This window comes from Carassius auratus, unplaced genomic scaffold (assembly GCF_003368295.1).
Source record: "Carassius auratus strain Wakin unplaced genomic scaffold, ASM336829v1 scaf_tig00016894, whole genome shotgun sequence".
Taxonomy (NCBI): Eukaryota; Metazoa; Chordata; class Actinopteri; order Cypriniformes; family Cyprinidae; genus Carassius; species Carassius auratus.
Genome location: NW_020524719.1, coordinates 44269 through 61828, shown reverse-complemented (window position 1 = coordinate 61828; position 17560 = coordinate 44269). Strand labels below are relative to the sequence as shown.

Below are 17560 nucleotides of genomic sequence, written 5' to 3'. Positions count from 1 at the left end.
ACATCTTTAATATTTTCCAGATTAATTTATTTCACCATACTGGTCGAACTGATAGGAGAACTTCAGACCTTCATTTTGTAGGTTGCTTAGTTTCTATTTCTGTCTTACAACACTGGGTAGCCAACAATCTTTATATTAAATATAGAATATGTTCTGATCGGTTGTGATTGTGTCATATTGTACAGTATTCTCTCTTTGTGTCTGGACAGAAACAGAACCTGTCACTGGACACTGGTTAGGACAGTATGAGTGCTCAACCCCTTACAATAAATCACCAGAACCACAGCTTCCAGCAAAAGTGAATACAATTATGAATATTTCAATGAACAGTGCTCTCTTCCATCCTCAATACCTATGGCTGAAGTACCCTTGAACGAGGCACTGAACCCCCAGTTGATCCCCGGACACTGGATCTATAGCTGAACACTGCTCCGGGTGTGTGTTCACGGTGTGTGTGTGCACTTATGTGTGTGTGTGAACTTGAATGGGTTAAATTCAGAGCATCAATTCTGACTATGAGTTACCATACTTGGCAAATGTCACCACTTTCACTTTCACTATTGCACAGTTAGAAAATTAATAAAAACGAGTCATTGTTGTAACTATTATTATTATTATTATTATTATTAATATTAATAATAATGATGATAAAAAGTAAATTAAATCTTTTTAAAATCACAATAATATAAATAATATTCAAAATCGTATTTTATAAAAAAAAATCTTATTTAAATAATAAAATAGAAATACCATTTTGAATGAGTTAGTTAGTTAATTAATTGATTGATTTTGAATAATAATAATAATAACAACATGTACAGTAATTAATTTATATAATTTTTTTTATTTTACAATTTAAATAATAAAATTAACCAATAGGGCAATATATTACTTTTGCAATAATACCACTTTACTATAAATTGTAATATATATATATATATATATATATATATATATATATATATATATATATATATATATATATATATATATATATATATATGTTAAATAATAATAATAATAGTAATTTATATAAAAAAAACAAAACAAACAATATTTATGTCTGTCTTAATTTCAAACGTTTTCAAACGTTAAACCATAGAACTTTATTTTGGTAGAAAAATCGAAGGGAAACCTTAAACCTGTGGTTGTTAACCTTTCTACAAAAACTTGATATTAGCCTTCACTGGCATTAAAAAAAAATATTTGAAGAATGATATTAATTCATTACAGTATGCAAGTAGTAACAATAACTGTAGTATCTATCAGATTTTGACAGAAACTATAGTCACTATGGTAAGTTTTTGTGAGGGGCAAATTGACTCTTTTTAAAATAAAGCACCTAGTAGAGCGAGATGTGCAGATGTTGAGATGAAACACTGCTGAAGCACGACAGAAACAGCTCATGCAGAGCCAGTGAATTCATCAGATGCTGCAGAAGTCCGGCCAGTAAAGATCTTCATCATTACAGTGTGATCAAACATCAAAACCAAAACAAAACAACTTACGATATTATTCTTCTCCCATCCCTGGCAAGTGCTCACATGCACTTTTGTTCAACAACAACAAATAAAAATAACATTTACTGTGTGTCTTCAGATACCTGCATTACAAAAATAATACAATTCAAATCGGATCTGAAGGGTAACTGGATTTTAAAGGCCACTTTAAGGTACTCACACTAAATACTGTATTCATGTGTCAAAATATTATATTACATGAATTGTTTCTGCAACCACTAGATGGCACCACAAAATGATGAGTAAAGGATGATAAAGTGGGGACCTGCGCGTGCAAACTAGGAGGGTTTGGGTGTGTTTTGGTTGTCTAGTACAGGCCTGAAGGGTCTCGACCCTGTTCCTGCTTCACCTTTGACCCCAAACAGGTGGAATCCACGTATAGTGACAGCACTGCCGCATGTTTCCATTGAAACTGAATAAGATGCTGCACACGGTGCCGTTGTTTTGATCGTGTGGCAACACAACTTAAGCAGGACATCATCGTTAGCAGCGTTATTACCGCCAAAGTGAGGTCACTGTTCCCTGGCCATGGCGGCGATGCTGTTGTCATGACGACCCATCTCCTCCAGGACAGTGGCGAGCTGGTTGAGGTTTCCGTGTGGGAAGTGTTGAGCTTCCCACAGGTCCAGAATCACTCCGGTGGGACTCGTTTTAGTCGCAAAGTAGCTCAGATACCTGTGGGGCAGGGGAGAGGAATCTGATGCTTAGAGGAGGGGGGCAGGAACACCATATATCACCATATAGTTATGTGTCTTGGAAAGATGACAATGCTAATGCTAAATGGGCATAATGGACAGAAACCTGATTTGATTCTTGTCTCTTGTTTTGTTGTTGTAATTTAATGCTTTATATTAGTGAGATGATTTTTATTTTTTATTTTTATCTTTAGAACAAAATGCAATAAAAATGTGATTTGTCTGTCTGTGACATGGAAAAAAACCAAGCATGTAATAAGCAAAAAAAAAAAAAGGTTTTACTCCTACTAATAAAAATACTTAATATTGTTATTATTACTACTATAATCATTAAAAAAAATTAAATCATAAACATTAAATCATAAACATATATTACTATTGCGCAGTAAATAAAAAGTATAATATTAATAATAATATACTAATTATTATTAGTTGTTACTAATAAAATAATAATGATATTATTATTCATAATATTATTTAACATTTAGTATTTAAATCATAAAAAATATTCTATTCAAATAAAAAACAATCAAAAGTATTACTATTGCATACTTAAAAAGTAATAACAACAAAACAATAATAATAATTATTATTCAAAATGTTTATTTTATAGTAATAATAATAATAATAATAATAATAGCAACAATTATTATTATTTTTCAAAATATTATTTTTATTTCAAATAATAAAACTGTAATAATACATAAAAAATACAAATTAAATCCACACGGCAATATAATACTATTGCAATAACACTATTAAAGTGTAAATAAAAACCATCAACAATAATAATAATTATTTATTTATAAAAGTTAAATTACAGCAGCAAAATTTATGTCTTAATTTCTTTGCCCGCGAAAGTCCATATAAATGAATATTATTAATAACACTAATAACAATAATAAAATAATTATAAACGCCATATAGGCTAAAGAACAGAAAGAAAATACATTCCTATTTTATCTATTAATAAAAGATTTACTCATCAGCCACAATAATGGGATGTTTTATGTTACGTAATACATTGATCTTTATTTAGGTTCTTTTCTCAGTAAATATTGATACCTACAAATAATTGCAAGTAATTAGATTCAATTAAAATGAGAAAAAAGCCAATATGCACAGGTGCATATAAAATATACAACTGAATAAGGTGCTGCATGTTCAGATGTATAAAATCTTACAGACCCAAACTTTTGACCCTAGTTAATATGGCATCTAATCACTTTCAAACTCAATGAAGGGCTAACTGATTGTTTGTGTGTGTGTGTGTGCGTGTGTTCTTGTTTTTGTGACATATCAGGACACAACTCTGTATAATGACATGGGTATGACACAGGTATTACAAGGAGAGGATGACTTATGAGGACATAACCCATGTCCCCATTTTTCAAAACACTTATAAATCATACAGAATGAGTTTTTTTTCATGTCTGTGTTACTTCATGTTTTCCCATCATTCTCACATGCACTGTATGTAAAGCACATACATGTACAGTACACATATATACATATACATATAACATCAGCCAGTCCTGCAGATCCTGTGCTCATCAAAGCTCCTGTAATCTGAGATGAATGGAGAAGCTCTCTCTGGTCTCCATCAGAAGAAAAACACCTCTGCAGAAGGTGCTGCTCTGGAGATCTGATGAAGAACATCCAGAGACTGTCTATTCACTTTTAACATCCTTTTTTCCCCCAAGGCTCCTCTCTTTATGTCTCTACTTGCTGTTCCCTTTGAGCTCAAACTCTCTCGTCTTCTGCCTCTTTCGAGTCTGTTGGTCCTCAGAGGTGAACAGTGAGCTCTCCATCCCAAACTCTCTCTCTCTCTCTCGTTTCAAATGAGATCTCTTGTGCTTTAACCGTCCTGCAGTAACACCTCATCAAGAACTCAAACCATAGGGGTCCCTCGCTTTATTTTTAGGCGTTTCCTCTAATTGCTTGAATTGTGGAGGCACACAGAAACGCTGCTATCTGAAAAAGTTGATGTTCAGGAGAGTGAATATATCTCTTAGATTCTCCAGGCGGACCGAAAAGAACAACAGGAAGTGTCTCTTTAGCTCGAATGCTGTTTTTCCACCGTTAATTGTCTTCAAACTCTCCTGTGAGATACTTTTAGAGCAGATTAGTTTCTCTTCTATCGCTTTTAAAAGAAACACTTCACTGCAGTCTCAGCAGATGCGCTCAAATGTTGACCAAAATAATGATAACTGAAAACTATTCATTTAATGGTCAATGAGCATTATATTATATTATATTATATTATATTATATTATATTATATTATATTATATTATATTATATTATATTATATTATATTATATTATATTATATTATATTATATTATATTATATTATATTATATTATCTGCACCACAATTTAAAATACTTCCATTAATTTAAATAAAGTTTAAATAAAATACATTTTATAATTGTATATTTATTTATATATATATTATTTATTTATATATATATATATATATATATATATATATATATATATATATATATATATATATATATATATATATATATATATATATTATAATTATTATTAAAATTGAAAAAATGTAAAAAAAAAAAAATAAAGTACTAAAATTATTTAAATTAAATATAAATATTATATTATAGACTTGAATTGGGAGTAGATGGTATATCTCACTTAATGAATTCAACACGCAACTATATAACAAATACTGACCAATAACAACAGCTGAAAGTTACTTATTTTATGATCAATGATAATTATATTATATAAAATTATATTATATAGTATTATAAAAGTTTCAAATAAAAAGTGCATTCCTCGCAGTTTTGCAGGGAAAATAGATGGCAATAGATGGTATATTTATTTATTTATTTATTTGCATTTATTATTTATATCTATTTAAAAAAGAAACCTAGGAGCATGATATAATATGATGTTTCCCTTATGTATTTGCAGGGTCCAAAATAAATAATTTAGCATTAATTTCAGCTCTAAGCTACACTTTCACATTCAAATAAATTCAGTCGTTAAAACCTTTTCAGCACAAAATTTGTATTTTAGAAAGTAAAATTGTAAAATTAGAGAGAGAAAAAATATTTTCTAATACATGATTATTTATTATTGTTAATTATTATTATACTTTTATTAATCAAGGATATACAATTTTGAAAAATATTAAACAGAACAAATGTTTCCAACATCCAACAATGTTTCCAGAATTCAGCTTTACATCACAGGAATTAATGACATTTTAAAAGATATTACAATAAAATGTATAAAATCTTACAGACCCAAACTTTTGCCCCTAAATATGGCATCTAATCACTTTCAAACTCAATGAAGGGCGATTGTGTGCATGTGTGTGTGTGTGTGTGTGTGTCTGTGTGCGCGTGTGCGTGAATGCATATGCATGCAGTGTTGATGTGTGTAAACGTCACCTGTCTAGGTTGAGTTTGTGTGCCAGTATTCTCCAGTCATTTCCGCGTGTGTGTGGGACGTCCAGGCTGCTGCACAGTTTGCTTCTGATGCTGACCGGGATCCTGAATGCACTCTGACCCGTTAGAACCGTGATACTGCTGCCTGGGTCCATCAGGGACGTGTCGATGCTCTGGACGTCCTGCAGAAAACACAAACACACACACACTAGTGCAATAGACATCATGTCAAACATGAATCATAGCAACATAAACTGCATTTTAAAGGGTTTTCTATTAAATTAGAACTTTGTTTTTTGTTTTTGTTTTTTGTATAGAATTATAAAATTAATTTTAAGTCTGTCTTAGATGTGAAATCTTAAAAAAGAAATGCTTTCAGGTTGTAAGGGGTTAGTAAATATCATAGACAGAGATCAACAACACATAGTTGTACAGATCACGCTGACACGTCTTGCTATAACTTTTTCATTTTAAAGCTGCTCATGTGTGTCTTCATATGTATAACAGCATCATGCATCTCAGTGCACTGCTCTTATGGCATTTAGAAATAAATGTTCTCACTGAATCAGGGCTCTTTCACTGCTGGAGATGCTCTCTGCTTCTCGGAAATAATATCCACTGACATTTCCAATGCATTAAAATCCCAGCTGAAATCTCAGCTGTGTGTGAGAGTGTGTGTGTGTGTGGAGGAGGAGGTGGTTTAATTAAATCACACTCGTTGGTGATATTACTTGCAAAAAGCAACAGCACCAAACAAAAGCCTCTGCTTCTGTACATCTATAAGAACAGAAGCGGGGCAAGTCAAATAATATAGTAATATAATAATAAAATAATGCATTCGAGTGACATAGAGAAAGTTTCCACAAAACACAACATTTAAATGATGCATGAAATTGTTTAAAAGTGTCAGTAAAGTAAAGGTTGCACAGACTAGTCGACGTCAATGTTCTGCCATGCTTATAAACTTGACGTTGACTATAGAGGGATTCACACACACACAATCACTCTCTCACTAATGCATCCACGCTGTATAAGTGCAGTCTTTACAGTGCTACTTTATCAGGATATGATTTAGAATGAGCAGAAATCTGTGAGAAATAATATCGACCCAAAGACAAAAGAACTGATCAAAATGAGCCGTTATAGGAGCAATAGCCATGTGACCAGAGTCATAATGCCATAGCTGTGCTCAACGTATTCCAGCCTTAGAATGTTAAATCAAAATTAAACACCCTAGCAACACCTTAGCAACCACGCTGAATAAGTGTTGTTGATATTTACAAAAAGTGATGATAATGAAAAATTACAAATAATTGTCATTAACTGAAATAAATCTAAAATAAAGTAAAAGTGTAAATACTACGAAAATTAAAAATATTGCCATGGCAAAAAAAAAAAAAAAAGTATGTTAAAAAATACGTAAAAAATAAATAAAAATAAATAAATAGAAATATAAAACAATATTACAAAAAATGCACCTAAAATTAATATTAAAACTTAAAATAAATAGTAAAAATGTCAAAATATTAATAAATACTACAATAGAGTAAAAATAATACTAAAATAACACTGTAAAAAAATAATGTTAAATTACAATATATATACACCCCAAACTTTTGAACAGTAGTGTATAAAATTACACAAAAAATAAAATTAAATGATGAGAAAAGCCACTGGAGGAAATGACATAAAACAATTAGAAAACCAGATTTTAATTTTTTTTTTTAATTCCTTTTATTCTTCTTCTTCTTATTATTATCCTATAAAAAGTCTAATTTCTCCTGAAAATGTAAAACTAAATTACATGCAAAGATAGAACAGACTAAAACGTCTGATGAAAACCAAAGCTCTGCACAATCTTCCTCATTTAAACATCATTGTATAAGTGTATCAAAATGTGCATCTTTGATCAATAAATGCACTCAATCTATTTTTACTAGTTTGAAATTACAAGTGCATTGGAAACGATCTCTGAAGAGGCATTCAGACGCGCTTCACAGCCCAGAAGGACTCAACTCATCGCAATGCATCCATCTATAATGTTAACGAATCTGTGCTGTTCTTAATTAGACACATTGATTAAAGCCCAGGAGCACCGGAGAGAGAAAAACACAGCGGCTTGATCAAAACCCTTTGTGATGTATAGACAGACGCATGAGGGTGTTCTTCTCACAGCCTTCAGATTAAACAGAAACAGCTCTTCTCCAGAGACACAAACGCATGGGAAAACAAGGAGGAGCACGGAGCCGTTCCAAACACTACGAGCTGCCTAACTAGACAACAACACATATTTATCACAATATCAATCCCAGATTTCTGAAATGGTCAAAATGTAATTGAAATATCCATCTTTTTTTTGTTTTTTTTCTTTCAAAAAAAAAAAAAAAAAAAAAAAACAGGGTCACAACGTTGAATGCTGTTGTTTTTTCATTGTTGGGGTTCCCTGTACTATTAATATAATTATGCTAATGTTTAGTTTGATTATTGTGATTCTCCTATTTTTAATGATTATGATCTAGTTTTACCATTCACCAAAAACACACTATGAAAACAGCTAATAGTAATCATGGTAAATAGCAAGCAGTTTAATGCAATTATTTCATTATATATATTAGTTTCATTATATTTTATTGTATTTTAGATTACAGCTATTACAACTTTTTTAACTTTCTTTTCCTTCTTTTTTTGTGCTTGGAAATTACTCTTACAATCCTCACTATCTTTTATTAGGCTTAATATGTTTATTATTTTAAATTTTAGGCTCATTTTGAAAATGAAAGTTCAAAATAAATATGTTGCATTTTTATTTTCAAAATGAGCCTAAAATGAAAAGCAATAATTAGGAATTATATTAAAGATACATTTCCAAAGGTATAAACATATTACAACATTTGAAAGGCTGTAATTTTCCTCAGTTTGCGAAAATTAAAATATTAAATACTATGAAAAAAACTTTTTTATTTATCATAGATAGATTATTTCGTTTTTGTAAATGTATCATTTTGATCTATAGCTATTTGCAATTGTTACTGTTTGCTGTTTCTCACAATGGGATGTTTGGTGAATTTTAAAAATATTAAAATAAGGTCAGTTTCATCCTCAAACAACATCATAATCAATAATTATAATATCAGTATATGAAAACAACAACAATTAAAAAACAAATACGTACAAAAACATATTGTCCCCAGTTTTTATTTCAGAGGCAATCACAAATGCGATTTCAATGATATTTTTGTGGATGTTTAAAATTTCTGACAAAACCCTATTCAGGCTTAGTTGTGATGCACATACAAACATTATTACTTTTAATTTAACATGAATAGTTAGTATGTTTCTGGCTTGAAAGCATAACAATGTTTTTTTTTTTTTTGATAATTGCTGATAATAGCGACCAAGACATCAGCGTAGGCTCACAGCGCCCTCTGTTTTTTTTTTTTTACTAATCACTCCATGATTGCACTACACGATTACTCACTACACCAGCGGGTTACTGTGTGGGTGTGTACGGGAATGTTTGGTCACCCTATTCCAGAATATATTGCAACAGGCTTGGAAATAATATAAAAGAGAGACGGAAAAAAAATGTGAGATGGAATTAATTACCTGATAAAGTAATGGAGGCATAAGAGATTTAAAGATGAGTGTGTGATAGCATTAAGGACTTAAAAACATCTGAGCGGGACAGCAGAGTGCGTGCTACCGTACCTCTTCGCTCAGGGTGGTGTAGAGCTGGAAGATCTGTCCTTCTCCCTCCACCTGTCTGACACACAGCTTACAGCACAGCTCACACACACTCACGCTCTGACGCTCCAGAGCAAAGGAGCAATGCAGCCGACGCACCGATCCACTCCACACCTGAGAGAAAGACAGCTCCTGCACACACACACACACACACACTTTACCTGACGTCTGTTACCAATTCAGAATAATAATAATATATTACGTTACTTAAAGATTAAAATCAGTACAAATGATTTAAAATATTAATAGTGCAGTCTGTATATTTTTAACAACAAAAAAAAAAAACAACAACAAAAAAACAATAGTACAACTACCATTACTACTATATGACAAAATGGTTACATTAAATAATCTTAAATTAAATATTATATTAAATTACTCATAAAAAATGAACAAATATTAATATTGAAAGTTTTATATATTTAATAATAATAATAAATAATATAAAATAAGTAATATTAAAATACTTTTAAAATTATATTAAATTAAAATATTAAAATCAATTAAAAATTACAAATATTAATGTTGAAGTCTGTATATATGTAATAAATTATACAAAATCAGTCATATTAAAATATATAACATTTGACAAAATCAAAATCAAATCTATTTAAATAAAATAGTAAAAATATAAAATATCAATATTGATGAATATTAATATTAATAATACTATACAATATACAAAATATATATAAAATGTATGAATATTAAATCACTTTATTTTAAATGTTATACTAAATTGCTTCTTAAAATAAAAATAAAAAAATGATACAACTCTATATTTATTAATAATAAATGACATACAAATTAAGTAATATTAAATTATATATTGTTATATACAATATATATATATATATATATATATTAGGGGTGTAACGATACGCGTATTCGTATTGAACCGTTCGGTACGACGCTTTCGGTTCGGTACGCGGTACGCATTATGTATACCGAACGGTTCGTTGGAGTAATTAATTATATTTGGAAAAAAAAAAAAAAAAGAGAGAGATAGAAATATAATGATATGCGTTCAACAAGGTAGCCCAATAACCCAAACAACGTAACAGGCAACGCCCCTGACACTCCCGAAGAAGAAAAAAACACCATCTTATATGTTTATGTTAGGCTACTCAGCAGGCGCTCGCTCACTCAGTACGCGCTGAAGGCTCGTTGCAAAATAGCCAATGCGTTTAACAGACTAGAAATTAGAAGATCCTCCAATAACCAACAGGTCTGGTGTTTGGGTGCACTTTGGATTCCCTTTAAGCTATAATGGTGATGGCAAGAGAGCGCTCGGGCAGAAGCGCTCGGGCTCGCTCATGAGGCGTCTGTCTTTGCTAAGCAACAATGACGTGCTCTCTCCATGAGACGCGGAAATTTCTACTAAATTTATTTCAAAATTGCAATCCATATACAACTATGATCAGCTGTTCCTTCATCTTGGCTGAGCTCTCAACCTTGTTACGGGAAAGGATGAAGCTGATTGGTTGGTTCTTGTCACATGACCCGCGGTGCGCTTGCGGCATTCTGAAAAGTTGAGATGTTTTTACATTTTGCTGTATCTAAAACGTATCGAACCGAACCGAACCGAACCGTGACATCAGTGTATCGTATCGAACCGAACCGTGAATTTTGTGAACCGTTACACCCCTAATATATATATATAATCAAATATTAATATTTAAGTTTGGATACATTTTATACCATTAATAATAAAAACATTAACATTTAACATTATAATACAATATGAATGCTGCCACAATTATTTACGAGGAAACAGAATTGATTGTTCAATGCATAATGTAAGCTAAGAATATCTTGATAACTCCAAACATATACATGCTTCAAATAATTGTAGTCTTCACCTGGTATTTGGTGAGTAGTTTGCTCTTCCACTGCGAGTGAATGTCATGTATTGACAATCTCAGGTTGTGATTGCTGTAACTGAAGTTCAGAGACTTTGGTTCATGCAGCAGTTTCCCACCGATCTGTTTTTCTATCTGCAGCACCTCCTGTCCACACAAACATTAATAATGCAATCATATACAGCATCGAATCATAAAGTCACTGCACATATAGTCATTTCAAATGGCTCTTATTATCTTTTAAAATAAGAGCTTGGTGCAAACTTTCACAACATTCACAAGTTTTCCCCCAGAACTCATGTACATACAGTATAGAGTTTATTATTATTATTATTAATAATAATACAATTCTGTGATATTAAGTGATTTTAAATGGCTAAATGAAATGTTGTACTGCAATATATTAAATCATTGAATTATTGAAGTTAAAATAAACTGGAAAGCCACAGTGGTTAGTTTTATACACACTTTGAGCGTGTCCTGCGTGTCGTCGAGGCAGTACACTCTGATGTGATAGTCTAGACCTGCTGTGACTACCGGACCAAACACAGCCAGTTTGATTCGTTTAGCTGCTGACGGACAGACACTCTGGCCAATCAGACAGTAGGATCCTAGAGTCTCGGTCAGGATGTGACACGCCTCCTCCCCCAGCTGCACGTAACAGGAAGTAGTGAAGTTCTCCTCTCCAACCACGACCACGTCCTGCACACAGAACACACACATTATTCACATGAGCATCTCATCACGACGGGTGCAGGGTTACAGTGTGAGCTGTCACACATGCAGTACACACACTAACCTGAATATATATGTATAATCTTGTGGGACTTATTATTTTTAAGTTAAACTTTACTTTGTACTTTTCCAAGAAAATGTTTGTAGGATTTTAAAACTGCAGTGATATACATATAGGTAACAAATGCAAGGAATAAGACAAACAAATAATAATTAAATCAAATAATACAAAAACATTCTAATAATTCATTTGATTAAAATCACATAATTTTGTTAAATGATACATGAAACCATTTATAAATAAACAAATCTATATTGTATATATATATATATATATATATATATATATATATATATATATATATATATATATATATATATATATATATATATATATATATATATATATATGCAATTTAAATATAATCTATTTTATATATTTATTCATTAATTGTTTTTGTGTGTGTATATATATATATATATATATATATATATATATATATATATATATATATATATATATATATATATATATATATATATATATATATATATATATATATATATATATATACACACACATGTTACTGCAGGGTTATATATTAACATTTTATTTCAGGGTTATTATATATTAACCAATTATTGCATTAATGACATTTTTTTTTAAACAAAACATTCCCATTCCCATTATTCTTAATAATTAATCAATTATAAAAAAATAAAAAAAAAAATACTGTAAAAATCCTTTTAGTACCATTTATTTTAATCTAAATCCAATATTGCAATGATGCAATTGTAAAAAAATTTAATTGTGACTGATATTGAATGTAAAATATACTGATCAGATTATACAAATAGTATATAATGAATTATTTTGGTTACAGTAATTGTTTTGGTTGAGGGTTGTGCTTAATTGTCATAAAAAATAACATCAAAATGCAAACACTTTTAAAAGTCCTAAAATTAGTTTTCATTTTTTTGAAAAAAGTAATTTCTTATTTCTTCTTGTGATTTTGGACTGAAATATGACCCGGGATTGGTTTTGACAGGCTTTATGAGATATATATCCCCACATGCAGGTTCTCCGGGACAATTGGTCTCTCCTGCACACACACACACACACACACACACACACACACACACACACAATGCGAGTGTGTGTCTAAGGGAATCCTGGCCCTGATAAAGGAAGCAGATTCGTCCTGATAAATATGCCTCATCCTTTGTTCCGCTCCACTCTTGCAATAATTGAATTCTGTGTTGTCTATTTGTAGAACCCTGCCATGCACAGAAGGCCAATTTACCCTGCCTGCCTTCTCTGATAGTTACATTTATTTTCCAGTCATGTTTCCCTCTCTCTGCAGGACAAGTAGTTTATTGAAATGGAGCGGCTCATCTCCAGAGTTTCCCTGACCTGATTACTCTCACTGCCACACTTTCATTCAGCCACTGGCTGTCCTGATCGGCCGTATTCAGATTCCTCACCTCCCATTGGTCCTGCTGCGTGTGGCTCTTGAGGATGATTTGCCAGTCGTCAGAGTGGGCGTGTGCGCAGTGGTGGAGAGTGAGGATGACGGGACGGGTCAACAGGGCACCCACAGGTCCACAGCTGACCACAGTGCTGAGCACGGCCTCCCCGTCACTGACCGCTGGCCTGAGAGACACAGACACATTTAAAGGGGCAGTTCACTCAACAATTAAAATTCTGTCATTTAACTCACCCTCAAGTTTTCAAACTTGTATGAGTTTCTTTCTTGTGTGGAACACAAAAGAAGATATTTTGAGGAATGTTGGTAACGAAACAGTTGACGGCAGCCATTGACTTCCACTGTATTTTTTTGTGGTTACTCAAAATATCATCTTTTGTGTTCCACACAAGAAAGAAAGTTTGGAACAACTTGAGGGCAAATGATAAAAGATGCCAAAAAGTGAATTCTGGGGTGAACTATCCCTTTAAGACTTTTGCCTACTTTTCCCGTTTTCAGCTTCCGTTCTCTCTGAAATCAGATGCTACAGTAACACACACACACACTGAACCAGAACTGTTTGAGATTTTCAAGTTAATAATAAATTTGAACAAATTTTGAATAAAGTTGAACAATAAAACATTTACATATTTATGAAGAACAAACATCCTGCGCTCTACATTTCAGCACTCTCAGAAAAAGGCACAAAATGTGCTGTCGCTGGGGAAGTACTTTCAAGTACAAAAGCTAAGTACATCTTTGAATCTTACTTACCCCTAAAGTACATAATAGTACCTTAGACATACCCATTAGTACTTTAAAAGTACATACTGTATTAGTAACTAAATGGTACATATTAGTAGTTTAAAAGTACATGGTGCCTAAATTTACATTGGTAAAAACAATTGCTTTTCTATGCTGCTCCAGCAGAATGTAAATTATTTCTATAGACATTTTTATTGATTTATTGACATATTTATTCATGCATATTGTTTATGCAAAGCTGGATATTATATATTATGTATTATGTATCATATTCATTACTTTTAACTTTTATGTGTGTGTTTCATATGTGTTTTAGAATTTACCTACAAAATGACTTGCTTATGTTTGGGCTGTGTTGTATGTGTGTTTTTTTTACCTCATGTTCTCTGTCCTTTGTATGGTCACAAACATCTCATAGACGCGACCTTGAGGAATCGCACCAGCTGGAACCAACAGACTCACACCTGAAACACATTACAGAGAGACTGATTCAGAGAGAAACCGCACACCTCCTTTTTTAATAGTTGTGTTTGATTGCCTCAATTGTCCTCAGTGTCCAAAGATGTATCTCAAAATCATACAGTCACTGCTGGAAAGGGTTCAATATGCAAAGATGCTGGAAAACTGAAGAATCTTCAGGACCTTGAGGATTTTTCTGAAGAACTGTTCAGAACAAACAAGGGACTCATGCACCACCATCACAAAACAGAAAGACAGTCGAGGATCATCAGGTAACAGAACACAGTACTAAGAACCAAGGGTTCACAAACTTTTGAATGGGGTTATTTTAATAATTTCAGCTATTTTTTTGTCTTGTGGACTAAATGCAAACATCTTTTATGTGCAATATCTTACTCAGGACAGCACTATATAAAAAATAACATGCAATTTTGTTAAAATTATTCACATTTTCACAGATTCTATAAGGGTTTCCCAAAACTTTCGCATGCCACTGTAGCTATAGAACGATATCCTCTGGATTCATTCATCATTGTCACTGAGCGTGTTCCTCTCATCACACGAATGTGAGATTGTGAATGTGACATTTCCATTGCATCTTACTGGAACCCGTCACAGCCATACACCTTAATTAGACTAATGAAGGACTATCAACACAATCAATTAATCATCATAAATTATATCACACGGCGATTCGTAAATATGTTGGACACTCAGCGAGGACCAGAGTGTGATTGTGCATCATAAATCACACTTAAATAAGGTGTGTGTGTGTGTGTCTTACCTGAGTTGGGTATGATCAGGTGACCTCCCAGCGAATTAAACGACCCTAACGCCGTACACGTGGGGTCCCGTGTGCGTGCCAGCGTTTGATTGCGCAGGGACATCGTGTCGCTGTCCAGAAGAGAGTGTGTGACTTTGGGGGACAGGGTGGCGGAGAGGTCAGAGGTCATGTCCTCCTGAGGGGTCACCGTGCCAGAGGAGTTATAGACTTTGATCTTGAGGTTGGGAAGCGGCAGCGGCTCCAGGAGAGGGGAGCTGGTCATGGGGATTTTGTCTGAGATGTCGTGAAGGGCATATACTGGACCGCGATACAGCGCCGCCGCGGTGGACAGATCAGGGGTTGCGGCCAGCAAATCCGCTGCAAACACACACACACACACACACACACACACACACACACACACACACACACGATAATTACTTTTACATATCACTAATTATATTTGGAAACAGATCTGTCAGCTTTTTAAAAACATTACTGTTTAAAAATTTGGGGTCAAAAAATTATGTGTTTTTGAGCATCAAAGCATGTCCACATATTCTGTTACACCAAATACACAAAAGAATGATCTTTAAAAAAGCATTATATGACCTGGTCTTTAAGGACCAGTTCTTGTTATTAACTAGTTGCTTATTAGCATGCATGTTACTGGCATTTTGGCTGTTTATTAGTACTTACTGTTTAAAGCACATAATAATGTCTTATTCTGCATGACCATATTTTAGATCCCTTAATACCCAAACTTCATACTTCCTCACTAACTATTAATAAGCTGCAAATTAGGAGGGTATTAAGGGAAATCTCTAAATCTTAAAATCTCTAAATCTAATCTCTAATCTAAAGTGCTACTCTTTACCTTTTTTATTTCTTATCCCATGGTTGAAACAAGCTTCCATAATATTCATATGAAATATCCAGTTTCACCGGAGCATTTCATCTGCTCACTCTAAACCACATATAATTCATTACATCATGTAAGAAAAGCCACAATGTGTACAATAATGTTTGCATCAAATTTCCATAAGTGACAATTATGCATAATTTGGCTTAATTTGAAGGTAAACAGCTAATAAACACATTTGTTGCATGTAACAGAGCAGCTTGAAGACTCTGCGAAACATCTTTTACATCTCTAGAAAGTCATAGGGGTCCGGAACAGCATGAAGGTGGGTAAATGATGTTTTTAGCTGACCTATTCCTTGTATGTATTTCTGTTGTGTGCAATTTTGAAATGAAATAACCGTGTTTGTGTGTGTATGTGTGTGTGTGTGAAGGACTCTTATAGCCAGCGGCTGGTAATCTCCATACTGATTGCTCATTAACATTCAGCTTCCCACAGTGACTAAACAGAGGATTGTCACTTCGCACACCAGCTCTTTCTCTCTCCGGTTATTCAGGTGTGAGCATTTCTCACCATGAGCACCGTTCACACTCCTGACACACGTTTAAGTCATTCATCACGCAGCGATCGTTGAGAAAGCGTAAAGCGCACTGCATTGCATCACACCTGTCGAAGTAAATGCATCCGAACCCGGGAGAGATCTTCACAAGAGAAAAACTGACGGATGTGAACGCCTCGCTTTACCATCAAAACATCCCCTAACTCTGTATTTATCAACTCATTCACCGACGTCCTCCCCAGCGTCTCCACACGGTGCTTTCACCCTGACAGGGTGCCATTTACACCTACAGCTCGCTTCATGTTTAATTAAAGAGAAAACGAGCGGGGGAAAGAGGGGAAGAGCGAGACAATACGAGAGCGGGTAGAACCACGATTCTTCATTAATGATAACCTGTTCAGGTGGGAGAGTGACAGGCATTCTAATGTTCCTCAGAGGAAATGTCACCTGAGTCTCTCTCTCTCACACACACACACACCTCACAATTTAACACCGGAACACTGCCTTCCACTCCGTTCACCACTTGATTGGAATTTTAATCATGTCTGTGTCTTACGGTGGAACACACACACACACACACAAACACACACACACACACACACACACACACACACACACATGCACGTTTGTTTTTGTGAAAAGTGGGTTCATGGTTTTTACAGGAGTAATGGTTTTTATACTGTACAAACTGTATATTCTATGGCCCTAC

General features: G+C 33.3%; 1 protein-coding gene across 1 annotated transcript in view; it reads right to left on the bottom strand.

Annotated features, from left to right (window-relative positions):
• Positions 1 to 1071: 1071 nt before the first annotated feature.
• The window catches only part of LOC113075357 (netrin receptor UNC5C-like), a 48048-nt gene continuing 31559 nt past the window's right edge, over positions 1072 to 17560 (bottom strand). Inside the window, exons 7-14 of the mRNA XM_026248059.1 lie at positions 15452 to 15808; positions 14585 to 14672; positions 13463 to 13631; positions 11711 to 11944; positions 11243 to 11389; positions 9345 to 9512; positions 5640 to 5818; positions 1072 to 2195 (exon numbers count right to left, since the gene is read on the bottom strand). Of these exons, the coding sequence (XP_026103844.1) occupies positions 2033 to 2195; positions 5640 to 5818; positions 9345 to 9512; positions 11243 to 11389; positions 11711 to 11944; positions 13463 to 13631; positions 14585 to 14672; positions 15452 to 15808 (1505 nt within the window). The 3' untranslated portion in view covers positions 1072 to 2032. The remainder of the gene's footprint in view (positions 2196 to 5639; positions 5819 to 9344; positions 9513 to 11242; positions 11390 to 11710; positions 11945 to 13462; positions 13632 to 14584; positions 14673 to 15451; positions 15809 to 17560) is intronic.